Source organism: Trachurus japonicus, chromosome 6 (genome assembly GCF_045865225.1).
Source record: "Trachurus japonicus isolate A0001 chromosome 6, Traja_1.0".
In the NCBI taxonomy this organism is placed as follows: Eukaryota; Metazoa; Chordata; class Actinopteri; order Carangiformes; family Carangidae; genus Trachurus; species Trachurus japonicus.
The window spans coordinates 12286262-12305274 of record NC_140912.1 but is presented as its reverse complement, the minus strand read 5'-3'; the positions used below and the strand labels follow the sequence as shown (position 1 = coordinate 12305274).

The window sequence follows — 19013 nt, the reverse complement described above, 5'->3', positions numbered from 1 at the left end:
CCAGAATCAGTAAATTGTGCATGTTTATACAGACTTTTAATTTTAAAATCCTGACCGGGAGTTTAGTGTTTGACTTGTGTCTAACTCGACACGGTGTGTGTGCTGTAGTTCCGCTGTGGGCCGCAGGGGGCGCTGTGCAGGAAGCTGGTTGAGCAGATAGTGACAATGACGGGTAAACAGCCGGGGTGATATCACTCCAACATGTAAACCCGTCATTTACCAGCGCGTGTATTGATCTCGATATTTGCCGATGCGCTCCCATCGAACGATCATCTGATCGGAGTCTCGTGGAGGAAATGCACAAACACCAAACCACCTCCAGACAGATTGTCTCCAGGTTTCTCTGTGCTCATCACACTGCTCACTGTTTTTTCCCTTCGCCTGAAATGTGAGACAGTGTTGGCGTAAAAAATAACCTGAGGATGAACTGAAATGAGACAGTCTGTACCACATACAAATATAGGCGTCACTTATGTCGCAATGTTAAACCTGCCTTAAATGACAGTTAATTCACATAATGTGCCTTTAATTTGATCATAATCACTGTGTTCGGCCAGCAAATAATCAACAGTGATCTATACATCCATGTTATGAGAGTGTAAACGTGAAAATACAGAATAATGAAGTCACCAGGTCAAGAAAAACAAGACCTAAATAAATTCTTTCATCATGACTTATTTTATGCTGCCATCTGTTGATGGAAACAGGCAATGTCACTTGACTGATCCACTCACACCACAGTCATGAAACATAATGCAAGACAGCAATAGACTGAGACAGACATGGGGAAAAGCATGTATGTGCATGTCTGACTGTGAGATAAGAATAACAGGATCATATAATAGAAATGTTGCTACACTGCGTCATGTTCTGCAGCAAGACGCTCCAGCTTTGTTTATACCTACTTGTATATTTAATGTCTCTCAGACTCTGGTGATGGAGTCAGAGGCCCAGGTCAGACATCCAAGTGTACAGACCTAATGCAGTGGCACAATCTTCATCTGTTTACACAATGAAGAAGAAGCCACACTCAACATTTGTGTTTTTCCAATACTCCATGTTTTAGGACTGTTGTTTTACACGTCATGATGTCAGAAACTTTTCATAAACCAGCGCACCAATACCATTTAATTTATGTGTGAATGGTTAGTTGTTATATTTTCAAAATATTGAAAGTAATTGCACGTTACAGGAGGTAATGATATAGATGAAATGACACATTTTTTAAAATGTAAAACAGAGAAGAAAAAAACAAAACAAAAGAAAAAAATCCATGATATCTGAAATAGATTGAAGCTGCTTACTATGATCTGGGCTTTATTAAATAAACATCACCTGTATTCCTGCAATCTGTATTTAATGTCTAGAGTTTATAACATCTCCATTATCTCTGGTGCAAATCAGTCCATTGAAGTGTAGAGGGCTGAGTCTTTTCACTGGTCCAATGAAAAGCGCCCCTATTGACTTTCCTATTTGGAGAAAAATGGTTTGTTAGTATCATAAGAACATATTGTAATTTGCATTTGCACATACTTGCTGTCCAGAATAGTTTCATCCTGTAACACAGGGAGCTCCTGAACCTGAACCTGAACCTGAACCAGTGACAGTTGGGGCTATTTTAAGATTGTACATCCATGCAATTCTCGTGAACACAATATTTATGAGTAACATCTTGAGGGGACTTCTTCAGATTTGACACAAACATTCACTTGGACTCAAGGTTGAAATGATCTGAGAGTGGTGGTCAAAGATCAAGGTCATGGCAACCTCACAAATACAGTTTTAGCCTTCTGAACACAAACCCTTCAAGGGAACTTCTTCAAATTTAGACTCAAAAATAAGATGATTAGATTTAGGTGGGAAAAGGTCAAAGGTCAAGGTCAATGTGACTTCACAAAACACATTTTTGGGCTCTTGAATGTGATATCTCACCACTGCCTTGAGGCACAGACATTCACTCAAGGATGAACTGATTAGACTTTTGTGCCCAACATGTTTTTAGCCAAAACTCACCAGATTCACCCACAGGGTGGAACGCAGTTCACACCAAAGTCTGAGGTGATATCATGAATTTAACATATTCTGCTGTTAAGGCTTTAAATCAGGGAAATGTTGCATGTGCACAGGTTAATGAATCTTGTCGCTGAGACAGAAAATGGTCAAATTGTATCTGTGTATAATGGTCAGGCACCTGGGGAAGAAGTGTGTGACAAGAAACATACTTGATTTGGTTTCCCTTTAATCTTCCATAAACATTTGAAACAACTTTTTTCCTCCATGAATTGTATGAAGACCTACACTGACAATATCCTGTGGACAGTGCTGGCTGATTAACAAAAGGTTAAATCATGGGGGATGTCATAAAAAAAGACAGAGATGATGTACAGATATGAGGGAGCCATGTGAGATGAGGTAATAGAATAATTATAGAAAAGATTATTAATATGACATATCTTATGTATGATATATTTGAATATGACACCTCCCCTTTCCTTTGCTACAGAACATGGAGTGTCTTGTAGTTGAGCTTTGCACCCTCTGGTGTATGAAATTCAAATTAAACTTTTTATAAATCAAACTAAAGTCCAATAAAAATGACACTGGCGTTGCATTTACTCAGGACTGTTGAGCTCCTGTTACATATTTTTCAACAAGAAAACTGGACCAACTAAAGTTGCAGGATTATGTCATTAATTTAGTTGTTTTTTAAAACATTTATCAAAGAATCAATTTCATTCTGATCAGACAGTGTACGTGTTTTATTTTTGTTGCTGCTGTGATTTGATGAAACTGCTTCAACATTCACATATTCCTGACAGTTTCTCCTTCTTTCCACAACGTATCACACACATCCATCAAACCCTGTCATTTGCTGACTTGTTAACAACACCGGAGGTGTGGAACGGTGACACTTCATCTAAATCTCAAGAAAATGTTGTTTCCTTGTTAGTCATTGTTTTCTCACTCTATTTTTGACCTTGGGTTGCTGGCTATTCTGGACTGATTTATTTTACTGTCAATCTTCTGTCACTTCTGATTTGGGCTGGAAGGTCTCATCTCAGCAGTCTTTGCCCTTGCTCATTCCTCCAAATGTTAAGATTTACACAACACTCCTCCTATAGTGGCTGCCATTTTTGTGGTCACCGCACTCGCACCCCACAATATCTCCTCAGCGCAGTCTGTGTAGCTCTGAGACACATGTCGGCCTGTTGCTTCATTTTAACACAACATGCCTTTTTTGGAGGGCAAATGTCACATTATGCTGTGACATACATTTACATTTTTAAAAACAAGTAATTTAAGGGGATATTTTCCATAAATCTATTTGAAATGATAAGACATATGTTAAAATAAATTATGTAAATGCGTAAAAGTAAAGCTGAAACCTTCCAGGTTGGATGATACGTCACAGCCAAACACTGTTTATATTTTTTCAGATTCTAATTTTATTCAATGAGACACCAATTAAAGTTAATAAAGAACATTTTGCTATTTAAAATATGCATTAGTTAATGGCACATTTTAACATGTTTACTTCTCTAAACACCTCTTACTGTATTTTGTTTGTTGTAGCATTTTGGTGTCATGACGTGTTGCATGAATATTGACCAGGTCAAAGACTAGACCGACAGTGACCTAAAAACCACCCGTCTTCTCCTCATAGGTGCTGCTGAATGTGGGACAGCGAGGTCACCGTGGTGCAGAGGTCGGTGAGTCTGGCTCTCACGTGCGCCGTGCAGCCACAGCCGATTCAATCCTCTTACACCCCCCTCTCCCCTCAGCACTCAGGCCAGACTATAAGATCAGCTCACTGCGTCCAGGTTTTATCCTGAAGTAGTAGATCCTCAGCACAGAGTCACGCCAGCAGGTATCAAAGACCATGGTCAACCCTCTTACTCCTGCACACGTAGAGTATAGGCCTGTTTGCTTTGTGAGATGCACTCACTGGCATATCCTCAAAAGAATATTCCAGATTTAACATTTACAAACACATTATATTATTATATTACAGTGGCATCATATGGTTCATGTGCAGTATAAACCACATTAGTGTTATCTTATTACCGTATGTTGATGGTAACCTGCATTCAATCCAACAAATGTGTTTCTCATAGGACTAGGCAGGTAATGAAAGCTTTTTGCTTAGTCAATCAGTGCAATGACATGAAATAATTTGATGATCTGTTAATACTGTATTTATCCATATTTTTCTTTTTTGGTTTTTCTTACAAAAATGCCCCGATTCATTGGTTGCATTTCATTGGATTAATTTGTTTTGGCATATTTGAATATTTATTTTGTTTTGTTATTTTCTTTTTTTGGGGAGACAAAAATAGTAACTTGAATGCATCACACTGAGCTATGGGGATTTACAACTGACATTTTTCTTGTCATTGTCAGACATTTTAGCAACAAATAACCAAGAACAAAATAATCACAGCAAAAAAAAGAAAAGAAAAAATATTTCTGTAAAAGCTAAACCTGAATATTAGGATGGGGTCATGTAACAATGTGACATAAGCCAAGAATCCACAGTCTCCCTGCACTAAGGAAGTCATTTTAGCCATTTTAGTCCCAAAATGCTGTTATCATATACGCCAATGAATGTCTGAATTTACCTTTGGTGTGTCAGCTAAGTACCAGGGTGAAATATGGGAGTCCCTGAATTTGACGTCATTTACACAACCTGTCCCGGGCCAGGATGTTATTGCAGATTTTATACAGAGTTTTTTTTTTTTTTTTCCTCCTTTTTCTTGGCGTCCTGTGGAAGAGCGGATGGGAAATTCTGATGTCATCAACCTTGGCACAGCGGGACAGAGGAGCATGCAGACCCTCAGGGTGCCACGATTGGTGCCCATGTATTTGTGCCCCGTAGATGGTGAAATAGATGGTGTGGTGCTGCCCGCCTGTGCTGCACCTGCGTCCCAGCATGCTGATTGATCAGTTTGGTCATGTGGAATGTCACCATCTGCTCCCCAGTCCCACTCACCCCTTCTTGTGTGAATGCCAATCACTGGCAGGAAGATAGTTATTTAAGCCATGTCAAATCAGGCGCATGACGATGAGGAATATGCCAACAACACTTGAAATGTGTGTTGAAGGCATAGTATGCACAACAGCATATTGCACACTAAAAGGACAACCATGACTTCGGACTGCAAAGGTTTTTTTTTTTCTTCTAACTGGTCAGCGATATCAATAAAGATTTTTTTTTCCTTCCTGGAGTGTGATCTGATTTTGTGCAACTCAAAAAATTATATCCTGCAAAAATTGAATTTAATAACCGAGGACTGCAATGATGGCATGATTACGTGATTGTGTTTTAATTTATTTGCATATAAAAGTCTTCATTTTATTTTGAGCGTACTTCCTTATTTATTTCTCCTCCAGCCCCTTCAGTTGCTCTTTTTTGGCCTCTTAATGGCCAACAGCCTATCAGGGGGCCATCAGGAGTGACATTCTTCATTGTAGAGCGCCATAACCAATGACATTTCAACCATGGGAAAATAAAGATATGCAAATTTGAACTCATTAACATTTGCATTACCTGTTTGAATAATCGCACTCCTGACAAGACTGCAATTAACTAAGATTGATGCAAAGTTCAGGGTTAGGGGACTGTATATATTTGCTCTTGGATCATTTACCCAAGATATGTGTGTGTGCGTGTGTGCGTGTGTGTGTGTGTGTGTGTGTGTGTGTGTGTTATGCACGCTTAGTATCTCAGATAGGAGAACTGATCTCTGTCAGCAGAAAAGGTCATTCAGTAGCCACTGCTCTTCCTTGATTATTTATTAATATATATAGGCTACTACATATACATTCTGAATTTTAACGCCTCCTTATGGCTAATATCTTCATGATAACGGAAATCTTACTTTAATGAAAATATATAGTAAAGAGGGGAATGGTCCACAGACGTTCTGATGAAGATGATGACACTGACCTCCTAACCCAGTTAATGGTAGCGTGGATAGTCAGGATTAGACTTTGACTTCAAGGAAGCTGCGTGGACTACACAACTCACCTTCACAGAGACTGAAACCAGTTGACAGTAATTAGTTTCTCTGCTTTAGTTTATCTCCTAGGCTACTTAGGGTCATGCTTGTCAAATACCAGTTTTCTAATTTAGAGATGAATGGTTTGCTCAACATGATCACGTCTTTTAACATAAAAGGCATTGTTTAAAAACAGTATGCGTATATTCATAAAGGTCTATTTAAGCTGCACTTACTGTGCATTAAAAGTCATAAACAAACATTTCTGAAAGGGTTAAACAGAGATAGATGCTATGGAGAGATTCCAGAGAGCCGTTAGCTTGGCAGCAGTACACCCAGTCCCCTGTGGCTTCAGTATAAACACTGGAGGGTTAGTAAGACAATGTGTTTAAGATAAACACTTTGCTGCTGTCTCAGTGGGAATTATTTGATTGGATTCTTGTGAGGTCTTTCTAGGACAAAGCGCCTTGCCAGGACGATGTGCCGCGCTGCAAGTCTGTGTGTCATGTCAGCTGCAGTGTGTTTTTTCCCCTTCCATTTATGTGATGTACAGAGTTTTGTGCAAAGATATTGCAAGAAAACTGCTTGTACTGTTTATTCTGGCCGATGAAGTCCTTCAAAGAGAACAGCCGACTCTCCTTGAAGATGGTTTCTGGAGATAGCATCCAGAAATCAGAACCATAAGTTGCTCATTCACATGTGCGGCTGTGTAACTTTGAGTTTCAGCACCAGGGCAGCAGACAGAGGATTTTTTTTATACCTGAAACAGGAAGTCTGACTGTTGTTGTTGATTAGAGGATCACCCAGACAGACTACTGTAAAAATAACATTTAACCCAGCCGTTGGACGAGCTTGCTACGCTACACGTGCACACAAACCAAGACTTGGTTCTATTTGTAAATGTGGGTCAGACAGGGGTGTGGTGTCTTCTGTTTACTGGAAACCTCTACCTGACTAACAGGAGTTAATCTTCATCACGTCATCGCTGCTCCCTGGTCCTGAGGAGGCACCTCTGAACTCTCTTGCATGTGATTTTACACTTAGAGAGGATATCACAGAGACAGGAGGACACCTGAATAACACAATGTATATAAGCCACATTGATAATAATGATGACTTTTTCTTTTTGGATTGTTGTGATCATCCTTGTTTTCTCAGGCCTGGGTGGGGAATTCCCTGATTATTTCAAGTTTCAGTTATTTTCATGTTGCTATCCTGCACACACAGACTCCTCAAATGTCACCACGAACTTAACACTCATGTTTTAAAAATGAATATTCAATGATAAAATAAAATAAAACAAAAAAAAAGGGTGCTCATTATACTCAGGAGCAGGCGTGCACTACAATAATAGCATCAATCCTTGGCCACCCCTCTCTGCTGCGTAGAATGGTCCTGCCCTGATTTGCATAAGTTGTCTGCGGGTAGCTGCATGACCAGCAGGGGTAGGTTAGGGGAAGGAGTGCATGTGGACTATATACACATGAGTAGAGACACGGACGGACGAGCTGTGTGTGGACTGTATTTTGAGGCTGGAGTCTTGCGCTGAACCAGACAGAGTCATGTACTGTGCTCATCCTGCCTCTGGCACAGGCAACAACTCATTGATGTATTGCTACAACATGAAACCAGTGAGTACATTTTCTTCTGTGTATTTATCATTTATTTCCCAGAGAGGTTACTTGTCAGTGTGTTGAATGGTGAGGATGCTGTTGGATTTTGAGATGGTCTTCTCAGATGTTGTGTCTGTTTATGGTGACTTCCTCCATTCATCATTAGTTTACAGCTTTATCTGTTTACAGAGGCTCCACAATGTGTTTCTCCAACAGATGTGATACAACGTTGTACTTCTGAAAGAAATGGTTTTACATGTGCAACCTTTACAAAAAGTTAGAGACACTGTAATTTAACATCCTATCATCTGGATATACCTTTAGTGGGGCACAACAGAGTTGGTGGGAACGTTTCCTTCTCTGCACAGAACATTTGCAGGGATATAAGGTTGTTGTTTCTTCTGGCTTGTTTGCATGTGTGTGTGTTTCTGTGTGTGTGTGGGTCAGAGACACATGAAAAAAAAGAGCCTTGTGTTTTAAATGTGTCATGTCTGTAGTTTTTACTGAATGTGTCATTGTCAGTGTCACACTAAGCTGTGTATACGGTGTGAAGCTTATTCTTGTTTAGACTTCAGTGGCTGCAACTTAGCGTGGGGTTAATGCAAGAACTGCAACAGTCTGTTAAAGTGTTATGAGTATAGCTCAATCTTATATAAGCATAAATATCTTAGTGAGTTGGTCTTTTGATTTTTCTAATTTGTATATTTGGTTTCCCATTAACTGCATTTCAACCCACATCCGTCTTGGGAGTTTACATAAAAATTACATTTGTCATTCTTAATATTTACAAAACACACACCACCCATAACCATTACCATTGCACAACACCCACATTAATGCAGCCCAGTTATTACACTCCCTCACTTGTGGTTTCATGTTGACAAACTCGTGTTAAAATGCACCGGTGAGACTCCTGCTTCCTGTTAGCTGAGCACCATGTAGTCAAGCCTAGCAGCAGAAAACATCTTGACATGAAGCAGATTGCTGCTTTTTCTATTTGATTTAACCCCGCTATGTTGGAGCAGTCCCTCCACCACTGCAGCCATTATCAAAGGCAGCTTTGATCTCTGTGAGACTAACCATATCCAGACATCGTGGATCACAGAGGCAGAAAATTGGTTGCATGTGGCTGGAGTTTGCCATGGTGGAGCACAGCATAGGCCCTAAATAGGGAGTTGATGTTTCACTCATCCAGCATTATAATGCTGTGTACATTTACAATGGAGGAAATAGTGTGGTCATTTCCTCCTTTTGTACAGTTGATAAGTGCTTTTAGACTGAAATAACTTGGGACGTTCGAGGACACATGTTCAAAATGATTCTTTCCAGCATATGCAGGGTGGGTATATTATTCCAATCTTCTCTTAGTTGTGGTTTTCATTTGTTGAAAAAAAAAAAAAAAGTCTCTTATCATTTGTGATGCCATGATTGATGGTTCCTAAATCAATGCTATGCTAAAAGAGGATGCCATGGTGACGGCCCCTCTCCAGTGGGGGCCAGAGAGGGCGTGCTGGGGCGGGGGTGTGACCATTATTAACGGGTCGCCTGCTATGCTGATGGTAAGGAGGACAATTGGCTTTATCCTCCGCCATATGCTGCCCATGGCGGCTCAGACGGGCCCAGTGTCGGCAGGGGCTCCTCTGTTTGGCCTAGCCCACAATCACCATGGGACTCATGCCAGCCAGGGTCATGGCTGCACGTATGTGTGTGTGTGTGTGTGTGTGTGTGTGCTTAAGTGTGTGTGTGTGTGTGTGTGTGTGCTTAAGTGTGTGTGTGTGTGTGTGCACTTGAGTGTGTGTGTGTGTGTGTGTGTGTGTGTGTGTGCGTGTCTTTGTGTGTGTGTGTGTGTGTGCAAGCCTGTGAGTGTGCTTGCATGAGCGTACTCAAGAGAGTCTTTAATAGCCTGCTTTACAGAACTTGTCGTCCGGGTAACTGACACCCCATTGATGCTGCGCAGGGAGGTTTATTTTCATTTCCTGGGGCACATCAAAGCAATCGAGGGAGGTGCAGGTGCAGCCCAGACCTCTTGGTGTGTTTGAGCGAGTGGGCATGTGTTGGTGTGTTTTGCGTGCATATGTGCACTTTGTAGCTCTGTGCTCCCAAGTAAAAGAAAAAAGAGAACACACAAGCTAAAGGTATTTTTAGTTTAATTCTTTGATCTGTTTGCTATTTACAATGTTTTGTTCTCCACAGGAGAGATAATTAAGGTGAGATGGTCCGAGAGCAAAGCAAAAGAAGGCCTGTAATTCAATTTTATTTGGGAGGGAATTGTATCCCAGTCTTGTGAAGCCAGTCGAACCTGATCATGATTAGGGCAGGGATTTCTCATGGTGAATGGTTCCTAAATCCGGATGAGGAGGTGCATGGATCTGCAGCTTATGGATTATCGCAATAGCTCTAAGTGTGCATCAGCTCTCTGCTTTGTTTTCATAATACTGTTGCTTCAGCCCGCGCTCATAGCACTCGCCTTTGTGTCAGTAAGATGTGTTTCAGTAATATAAACGCAGTAGAAAATTGGTGTTTGATTACACATGATTTTGGTTCAAAGTTGTTTTCCATCAAAGCCTTAAATACGTTCTTCTTTTTAGGTTTACGGGCAGTCTCCCTCTAATGACGACATCAACCAGAACTCATCCTCACATCCATCCAACAAGGGCCCCAGCAATGTGTTTGCAAGCACCTTCTTCGGTGAGCTCAGTCCGTCCAAAATGAACATGATCACCCATCAACAATAGTAGCACAATGCCAGTCTCTGTAATTACATTATTCTGCTCTGTCCAATGTCCATTTAAACACAGCACATCCCTTCACGAATACTGTATGAGTTCTCAGGGATCATCAAATAGCCATCAGGTTCAGGTTTAATCAGGCAACATTATCATGTGAGCTCACAATGATCTGTTGTTCATGCTCTGATTTCTAAATAGACAAGAGTAAAATGTTCCAGACGTGGGTCTTCTTTGTTATCCCTTTTTTTTGTGTGTTTTTGTTTATTTTCTTATTCATCCATAAAGCCCTAAAATCCTGATCAGGAACGTCTGATCTCAGGACATAAGCAATAAATTTCCTTCAAACGAAACCACAGAAAAAAACAACTGAGACCTTTATACCACTATGAAAATATAATAAACAAGAGAGTGTGTGGTCATGCCAATGGCTGTCAGGTACTTTGTGGTAAACTCTAAAATCAGCACGCTAACATGCTAACAATGAATATCAACCTGCCAATGTTTAGGAGACACAGCTAATGCTGCATAGTAAATTAGCATGCTAAAAATGGATAATTAGCACTAAATACAAAGCAGAGCTGAGGCTGATGGAAATGTGAGTATGTTTACTGCTACAGTATTTTAGTAATAAAGGAGAGTATTGGACAATTTTAAGTGTTGACTTGATGCAACTGGAACAAAATGGAAGGAGATCAGAGGAAGTCATTATAATTATTCCCAAGGGAACATGAATATCTATCAAATATCATGGCAATTTGTCCAGAAGTTACAGTATAGCTCAGGCTACAGATAAAGTATTACAGTCTAGGGGGGAAAAAATCCAACAACAAAAAACTTTCAGACAATAGCAAGAAAAAGGACAATTAGGATTAAATTTAAAGTAGCCAGAACCTAGCCTAACAAAAGAAAAAAAGAGTTACCGTAAACAGATATTGTAACATAATTTACATTTATTCTGATTATTAAAACATTTCGGATTTCATTGAGATTAGATTTTATTAGGGAAAAAAAAAACATTATACTGAACTGAACCAGCTTCAGTCACCCATGAAACTTGGCGATGATAGGACTTCATTATGTCCACGGAGGCTGGCGTGGAGCTTCATGGAAGGACTGGCTGTTTGAGATGCTGTTCCAGTACAGGCCATAACATATCTTTATGCATTTTAGAGGGGACAAGCAATTCGCCCGACATCTGGAATGCTGTAAATGGGCTGAACCAGCAGGGCTATGAAGGTGCACTGGGAGCAGCCACAACCCACCAAACGCAGCTGGGGAGCTACAGCAGCCTGCAACCACATCACAGTAACCTGGTGAGATTTACCTCTAAGACCTTACATGTTGACAGCACGGCGGCGGCATCTTGACCCCCGGTGTATTTAACTGTCTGCTCGCTTGCTCGCTCTTCAGGACTACTCTCCACATTCAGTGATGGCTGCCGATATGAACAGGGGTCTCCCACCCATGTCCACTTTTCACCGCAACAATCCAGCACCACGCACTCCATCAATCAACACCTCAGAGAATTCAACAGGTGAGGAAATGTAGAGATCATAATCTTCACTTCTTATTTTTAGCTATTTGACTGTTCTTTATTCTGATCTTTTATGATGTCTGTTTTTCTGCAGTCTCAGGGAGCCAGGGAAATGTATCAGGAGGGTCGCAGACCGGTGACACCTTGGGCAAAGCTCTGGCCTCTGTAAGTATGAACCACCTCAATCCTATTAGACCGACTCATCTATGCCCTGTTATGTTCGAACAGCCAGAGCAGAGCATAAGACCAAGTCCTGGGAGTCCCAGTGGTGTAATGCAAAAGGGAAATAGTTGTTCTTCCCTGCCAGAAACAGACTAGTGCATATTAACCACAGGCTACTTTTGTGCTGCTGGACTTTTTATTGGCTGCCGACTAGTAAAATGACCAGAATTGATGAGTTTAGTTCAGGTTACGAGCGTGCTCCAAAGGCTGTGGCAGCAGCTGTAAAAACCTTACGCAGAAATGACAAGTTGTGCTTTTAAAATGATCCATGTCCTGGTCCCACCCCTCCCCCCTCCTTCTCACTCTTTCTCTCCCTGTCTGCCGCCAGATTTATTCCCCTGATCACACCAGCAGCAGCTTCCCCTCCAGCTCGTCCACACCGGTGAGGTCTCCGTCTCCGCTGCCTCACACAGCTGAACCTGCAGGTAAACTGGAGTAACAGATGCAGCCATGGGTGCCGCTCAGAGTGAAAAATCATTTATTTTTATTTTGTATATCTCCAGCCCTTCATGCTCTATTTTGGTTGTTTTCTCCCTCCCAGGTACTACTAACATGTGGCCCCGGAGTTCAGTTCAGGCACCAGTCTCACCACATTATGAGTCTTCACTTATATCAATGGTAAACACCCTGGTTTAATATCACCCCCCTTTGTTTATCAGTTCATTTAGAGACAATTACTGGATTCAAACATAAATTATGCATTAGTCTGAATGAAAATACCAATATTAAGAATATAATAATAATAAAGATAATTATTATTAATAATTATATAAATGTAGTATTTACCAATCAAAGACAACTAGAGGAGATGAGGAAAAGGAAAATGAAAGAAAAGCAAACTGTACATATGTAGTGTACATTGTACAGGTGTAAGGACTGTATTTCCAGACATTAAAGGACTATTTCCTCATTTTAAGACTTGGCTTAGAAGATCCATGCCACTCTCCTCTTTGCCAAGCAAATATATTTATCAATATACTAATTACCAGTCTATTCACGATTAGCCTAGCTTAGTGTAAGCCATACATACTGTAATGAGAAGCATGTAGTCTGACCCTGTCTAAAAGAAACAAAACCCACCTATCAGCACCTCCAGAGCTGACCACCAAACTTGTTATATGTAATGTTGAGGTTTTACAGGATCTTATGTGTCAGGCTGGTTGCCTGGCAGCCTGGTAGCCTTGATTTTATCACCCCCACTCTTGGCAAGAGAGTGACTAAATGTATTTCTCAAAATGTCCAGCTATTGCTTTAAGGTTTCCATCATTCAATAAAAAAATTACATTTGACTTAAATGGCAATCCCTGTCAAAACTGAGCAGAAAAACTGCTGCTTTATATGATTTTGAAAGAGATACGAGATGCTCCATCTTTATTAATGTTTAAAATGTTGCCCTGATTGCCAAATGGCACTAAAAGTGCAGTTTCAACTTTTGTTTGTGTTTTCCAGTCTCAGGTGGAGGACCGTCTGGACAGACTTGACGATGTGATCCACGTCCTGAGGAACCACGCCGTGGGCCCCACATCCGGTCTGCCCCCCGACATCCACACCCTGCTGACCCAGACCCACCACGGCCACCCGGGCGCCACCAACACTCTGCCGCTCACCTGCCACACTCCAGCCATGGTTAACAACCATTTCTTTGAAGTATTTAGGGAAGGACAGGGCAGTGTGTATGGAAATTCCATGTTGTGTGTGTGTCTGTGTGTGTGTGTGTGTGTGTGTGTATAGTACGAGTGTGACTGGTATTCAGTTTCAGGAATTTTCCACCCACTACGTCTGCATGTTTTCCTCATGTAAAGGTTGTTGTCCTTGAAATAGGAAACTAAGCACAATGGAGGAGTGCTGTGGCGCGTCACTCTTGTACGGAGAGCGTACAGTATGTGCGGACTCTAATTCCACTGTGGGGTGATGGGGGATGCCTGCGTGGTGCACTCCCATTCCAGCATGTTTGCCTTTCAGGCGGCGGAGGGGATTTTATCCCAGCTGGAGTGGAAGTATATGCAGGGGAAAGGGGTTTTTAGTCTAATCCTTTGGGGGAGGGGGGTATTAAATTCTCTCACTTTTATTTTATTTTGTTTTTTCAAATGAAGTGTCGGTCAGGAGTGAATCATTCCTAAGGAGAATTAGCGATATGTTTAGGGGGTATATAGTAGTTTTAAGGGGAGGATTAAGATTGTCCGAGATTAAATTAATTGTGTAGAGCAAGAGATCTACTCAGGGTTACATCAGAAAAGAGAGGGCAGATGTTGGTTTTGTGACTTACTTGTCATTGGTTGGCTCTAAGAGTTATATACTGTATGTGACTGAGCTGAGGTCACCGTCTTAGAGGGATTTACAGAGTATCGTCCACACAGCGTCGTCCACACTCAACCTCTCAAGAGTTTTCAGGTGCTCAGTGCTCAGATCAGTGGGACGTATGAACCCACCAACCCACTGTCTTCATCTCAACCTGTTCTTTGTGTGTCATAAAGGTTGAAGCTGTCAATATGAACAGCAACCACTCAGCCTTCCAGAGCCGCACGCAAAACGGCCACCCATACCCGCCCAGACAGAGGGCCACACTTCAGCCCATGCAAGGAGGAGGAATAGGTGATTTATTCCTCTCATCTGTCCTGCTGCTATATTTTCACTTTTTATTTGTCTGCAACTATTAGAACTTAAGACATTTCACACATTACATGTAAAATATTTTCTGTGATGTCCCACAGGAGGCCTGGGAGGTCAGGGCAATCTGGAGCTGAAGATGGAAAACAGGGAGAGGGAAGAGATGATGCACACCAACCGAAGTCACAGTCCTGACAGCCAGAGATCAGATGATGAGAGTGAACTCAAAACGCAAGGAGAAAACAGCACACGGGACAGGTAAACACACACATACACACACACACACACACACTTCTCTGCTTTACCCTGACTGGAAAAAAAACCCCGAAGCCACCTGGTCAGATTTTTTTTTGTTATGTTAAACCTGGTGACTGTGGAAGAAAAACTGCCCCAGACTTATTGTGCTGATTATGCAGAGTCAGGCCTTTCTGCAGAGACGTGCTGTGCATGATTCATCAGCTGTATTCTCTGCCACATTAATGCAGAAAAAAAAATCAACACTTACTTAGCTATAAGTATTTTTTTCTATACAATCTTACACTATATATCTTCTTGTGATAACATAACAGATGAATGCCCTCTTAATATTCAGTTTTACTAATTTAAAATACTGTCAGACCCCCCTCTGTGAAGGACAGCTGTGTCCACGCAGTCTGTTTAGCTCTGCTTCATATTTCTTCTCGTGTCATGTGACATTGCAGTAAATTAAATGATGAAAAAAGAGGGATGAGAACAGCTGCTAGAACACACACTTCATGGTCAAGACACCATTGTTAACAGCTCAGTCAAGATAAAGACTGAGGTACAGCCTCGGTACGGCTTCACTGTACTTGTATTGTTAACAATCATTCTCATTCTGATCAACTAAACCATTTAGTCTGAAATATAGTCTGAAACAGGCCTGTTGCAAAATTCACAGAGGCCAGAGTGATGTTGATAAATAAAGTGCCCAAAAATAAAAGTCATTTGATTTCAAAGATATAGGACTGAGAAAATCTGAAAACCCTCAGATGTGTGAAGCTGAGACCAGATGATGTTTAAAAAGCAGACTGTAACATCTTCACCTCACAGATCAGCCCGTATGCCCATGTGTCTCCGAGGTCGCTTCAGGACAAACCACTTCAGTGCATGCTTTCTTTTTATTTAGATCTATAATCAGTGTTGGCATATGTGAATAACCTCCAGCAACATTTTTCCTTTTGAACATTGTTTCTATTTTTTATTTAAACCAAATGATTGGATTAAACAATTGTTGAAATATGGCATAAAGTGCAGCTCCTGACTTAGAATGGACTCTGACTTGATGTCTGTAGATATTTTTTAAATGAATGCTCTCATGGAGTGATAATCAATTTATGAATGTATGACTAATTACATGAGCCTGTTCTATATAAACAAATGAGAGTAGATCAGACGACCTCGGGACTCTCAGCATCATTGTGCCTGTTCTGTGACCAGCAGAGGGCAGAGAAATCCACAGTATAACGCAACACAGTCCTCCTGTGTGTAAATCTAATGGAGCTTCTATCGGATACTCTCAAGCTTGGTAGTGACTCAAGATTCAAGGGATTTGACATCATCTCTATATCCATGAACCTTCTTTATTCCCCTTCTACCTTCTTGTCTTTGTAGCATCCATGAGGACGAGGACCTGAGCCCGGAGCAGAAGGCCGAACGCGAGCGTGAGAGGAGGATGGCCAACAACGCGCGTGAACGTCTGCGTGTGCGGGACATCAACGAGGCATTTAAGGAGCTGGGTCACATGTGTCAGCTGCACCTGAAGAGCGAGAAGCCACAGACCAAACTGCTGGTCCTGCACCAGGCCGTGGCGGTGATCCTCAGCCTGGAACAACAAGTCAGAGGTCAGTACATCGCTGCTACTGCTGCAGGCACACACATTCAGGGAGGCAGAGAAGGCTGCAGCTCTAGGTGATAATCAAAGAGTTAGTACTGGAGAGTAAATCCCAAAACAAGGAGCTGAAACAAGCTAAAATGCTCCTGACAGCTTAATTTCAGAAGTGATCATTCTCCATGTTATAATATGAGTAAGAGCAGCTTTTAAACCTATGAACAGGATCTGAAGTTCAGACCTACTGTTGACAGATCAAAAATGCAGTTAATGTTTGCGATTAATGTGTGTGACCCATCTTCAGTTCCCTAATTTAGTCCAATACTAACTTTGCTGATCATTGAATCCCACAGAGAGGAACCTGAACCCGAAGGCAGCGTGTCTGCGGAGGAGAGAGGAGGAGAAGACGTCCTCAGTCATGACAGATCCACAGTCCATGCATCTCGCTTTTCATCCCAGTCTGACTGACCCAGCAAACCCCATGGGCCACCTCTGAGCATCTGACAATACATCACGCCCAACAACATCAAGTATTAAACATTAACTTATATATTTTTTATGTGCATATGATACAGTATATGATTTTCAGCCAATAGGACATATGCTGCCTTTTAAAATGTTGTTGAAAACCAGTTGACAAGGTGTTAAAATGTCCAGACCATTATGTGACTCTTAAAGATATTGAGTAGTTAAGGTGAAAATCAAAAGGAAAAGAAAAGAAGAAGCATATTTAGATATAATTCTACAAAAACTAATTGTAGCCTGCTTGTACAAACAGTCTGTCTTTATCTTTTTCTGTCACCAGATGTTGAGTGGAGAGCGTCCCAGGAGTGAATTCGGACCACAGCAGAGAGGTCCGCCTCTCTGATTGTAAAGTGTGATGCAGTTGAACAATCATCTCCTCACTTCCCAAACGGACTTCTAACTTTGTGCCTAAACTTTACTTGTAACAGACAAATGCATTGTAAGCTGCAGATGTTTTGTACATATTTTGTATATTTATTGATTATCTTATCTTATGTTTGATTATATCTGAATGGATGAAACCCAGTAGTGGAAAAGGTATCATCTGCAGTTTTAATTTTGGCAGGGCCAGATATATTTCTGTCTGACTTTTACAGTGTATCACTATTTACCATGTACACTCGTGATTTCCACGGAGCTCAGAGGACTCATTATCCATTTTCGTGCGTCCAGACAACGGATTTCATTTTGTCCTGTGGTTCGTGTGTGTTGAGTGTGTGAGTGTGTGTGTGTGTGTGCGTGCGTGTGTGTTGCAGGAGCTTGACCATTCTGTGAATGAACAGATCTCCGAGAATGTTCTGTAACGTGTGGGCGTCATCTGTTGTTTGTATATTTGTTATAAATTTGTGTTATAGCACTACTAACAAGAAGATTACATTTACTGAAGCACTGGTGGACAGAATCCTTCTTCTTCTTCTCAGTGTAAATATTGCTCTCCAGATGTAGTCGAAGCTCTTTGCATGTTTGAGTTTTTCATAGAACATTTTGTTTTTGTATGTAACTTATCTTTTATACAGATATTGTGAATTTAATAATGTCTATTTGCTTTTTTCCATTCTGATTTTACACAGAACACTTTTTGTGCAGTTTCATTAGACGTAGCCACATTTCATGCTCTGAGCAACACAGTATTACAGAATAATTGATGTCTCGTTTTCTCCTCACATTGCTGAACAGATAATAATAATCAATAATAATCTGAAATACTCCTATCATAACTTGTACAGTATGTGTACAGTTTGAAGTAGCCTACAGGCATGTGTCAAAATGATAATGTAGCAATAAATGTCTTTTTTTCAAATAGTCTCAGTCTGTGTCATTTATATAATGAATTGTTAGATAACAGCAGTCGTACACACTCACACTTACATCAGCCTCTCATTGTTGTAGTGCATTTCCTACTTCTCACCCTAACACTAATGATCACAAGTAAATATCAAATTTAAGCTCTGATACTCTCTATATTTTTTTCAGTAATGAGTGAGAAATAACACATTTCCCAAAAATAAAACACAAAATAACACAATGTAGTTGTAGTAGCTATGTTAGTTGTAAAACCTGCTAAGACAAGATGATAAACTGCAACTGTTAAAAATAATAATGATAATTAAAAAAAAGTTCAATACTCTCTAAACTGCAGTTAAATGCTTCAAAATGACAGAGGTGCAGTGACCTCAGGGTAAAACTGCGATGTCCCACGTTTAGTCCAGCAAGATTACGTTGTATGTCACTCATCCTCTCTTTCCTCTATTTCTTGTCTGCTTACTATTCTTCTATTTACTCACAATTAAAAGTAGGCCTATGATTCTTTTTTCCCCCTTTTTACACACAAGCTTGTGGTCTGTTTATCCCAGGGCTGTAATTGAGAAAACATATTTACTGTAATCATGGCCTGCATACAAAGATGAGACCAGGTAAATAAAACCTGAGCTGTGA

At 40.8% G+C, this 19013-nt stretch overlaps 1 protein-coding gene across 1 annotated transcript; it reads left to right on the top strand.

Moving 5' to 3' along the window:
- The first annotated feature begins 7401 nt into the window (after positions 1 to 7401).
- On the top strand, positions 7402 to 18378 carry LOC146985684 (transcription factor 12-like). Its single transcript, XM_085778898.1, has 13 exons — positions 7402 to 7630; positions 10201 to 10300; positions 11512 to 11654; positions 11752 to 11875; positions 11970 to 12040; positions 12426 to 12522; positions 12639 to 12715; positions 13547 to 13723; positions 14572 to 14689; positions 14809 to 14962; positions 16337 to 16566; positions 16907 to 17083; positions 17359 to 18378. The coding sequence occupies exons 1-12, from the start codon at positions 7562 to 7564 to the stop codon at positions 17047 to 17049; spliced, it is 1503 nt and encodes a 500-aa protein (XP_085635024.1). The 5' UTR covers positions 7402 to 7561; the 3' UTR covers positions 17050 to 17083; positions 17359 to 18378.
- Positions 18379 to 19013: the final 635 nt, after the last annotated feature.

Excerpts from the sequence above, each read along its gene's own strand:
- LOC146985684 (XM_085778898.1), top strand. The coding sequence starts at position 7,562 with ATGTACTGTGCTCATCCTGCCTCTGGCACAGGCAACAACTCATTGATG. Across the intron at positions 11,876-11,969 it reads CACCTCAGAGAATTCAACAG|TCTCAGGGAGCCAGGGAAAT; the intron begins GTGAGGAAATGT and ends GTTTTTCTGCAG. Across the intron at positions 16,567-16,906 it reads CCTGGAACAACAAGTCAGAG|AGAGGAACCTGAACCCGAAG; the intron begins GTCAGTACATCG and ends TGAATCCCACAG.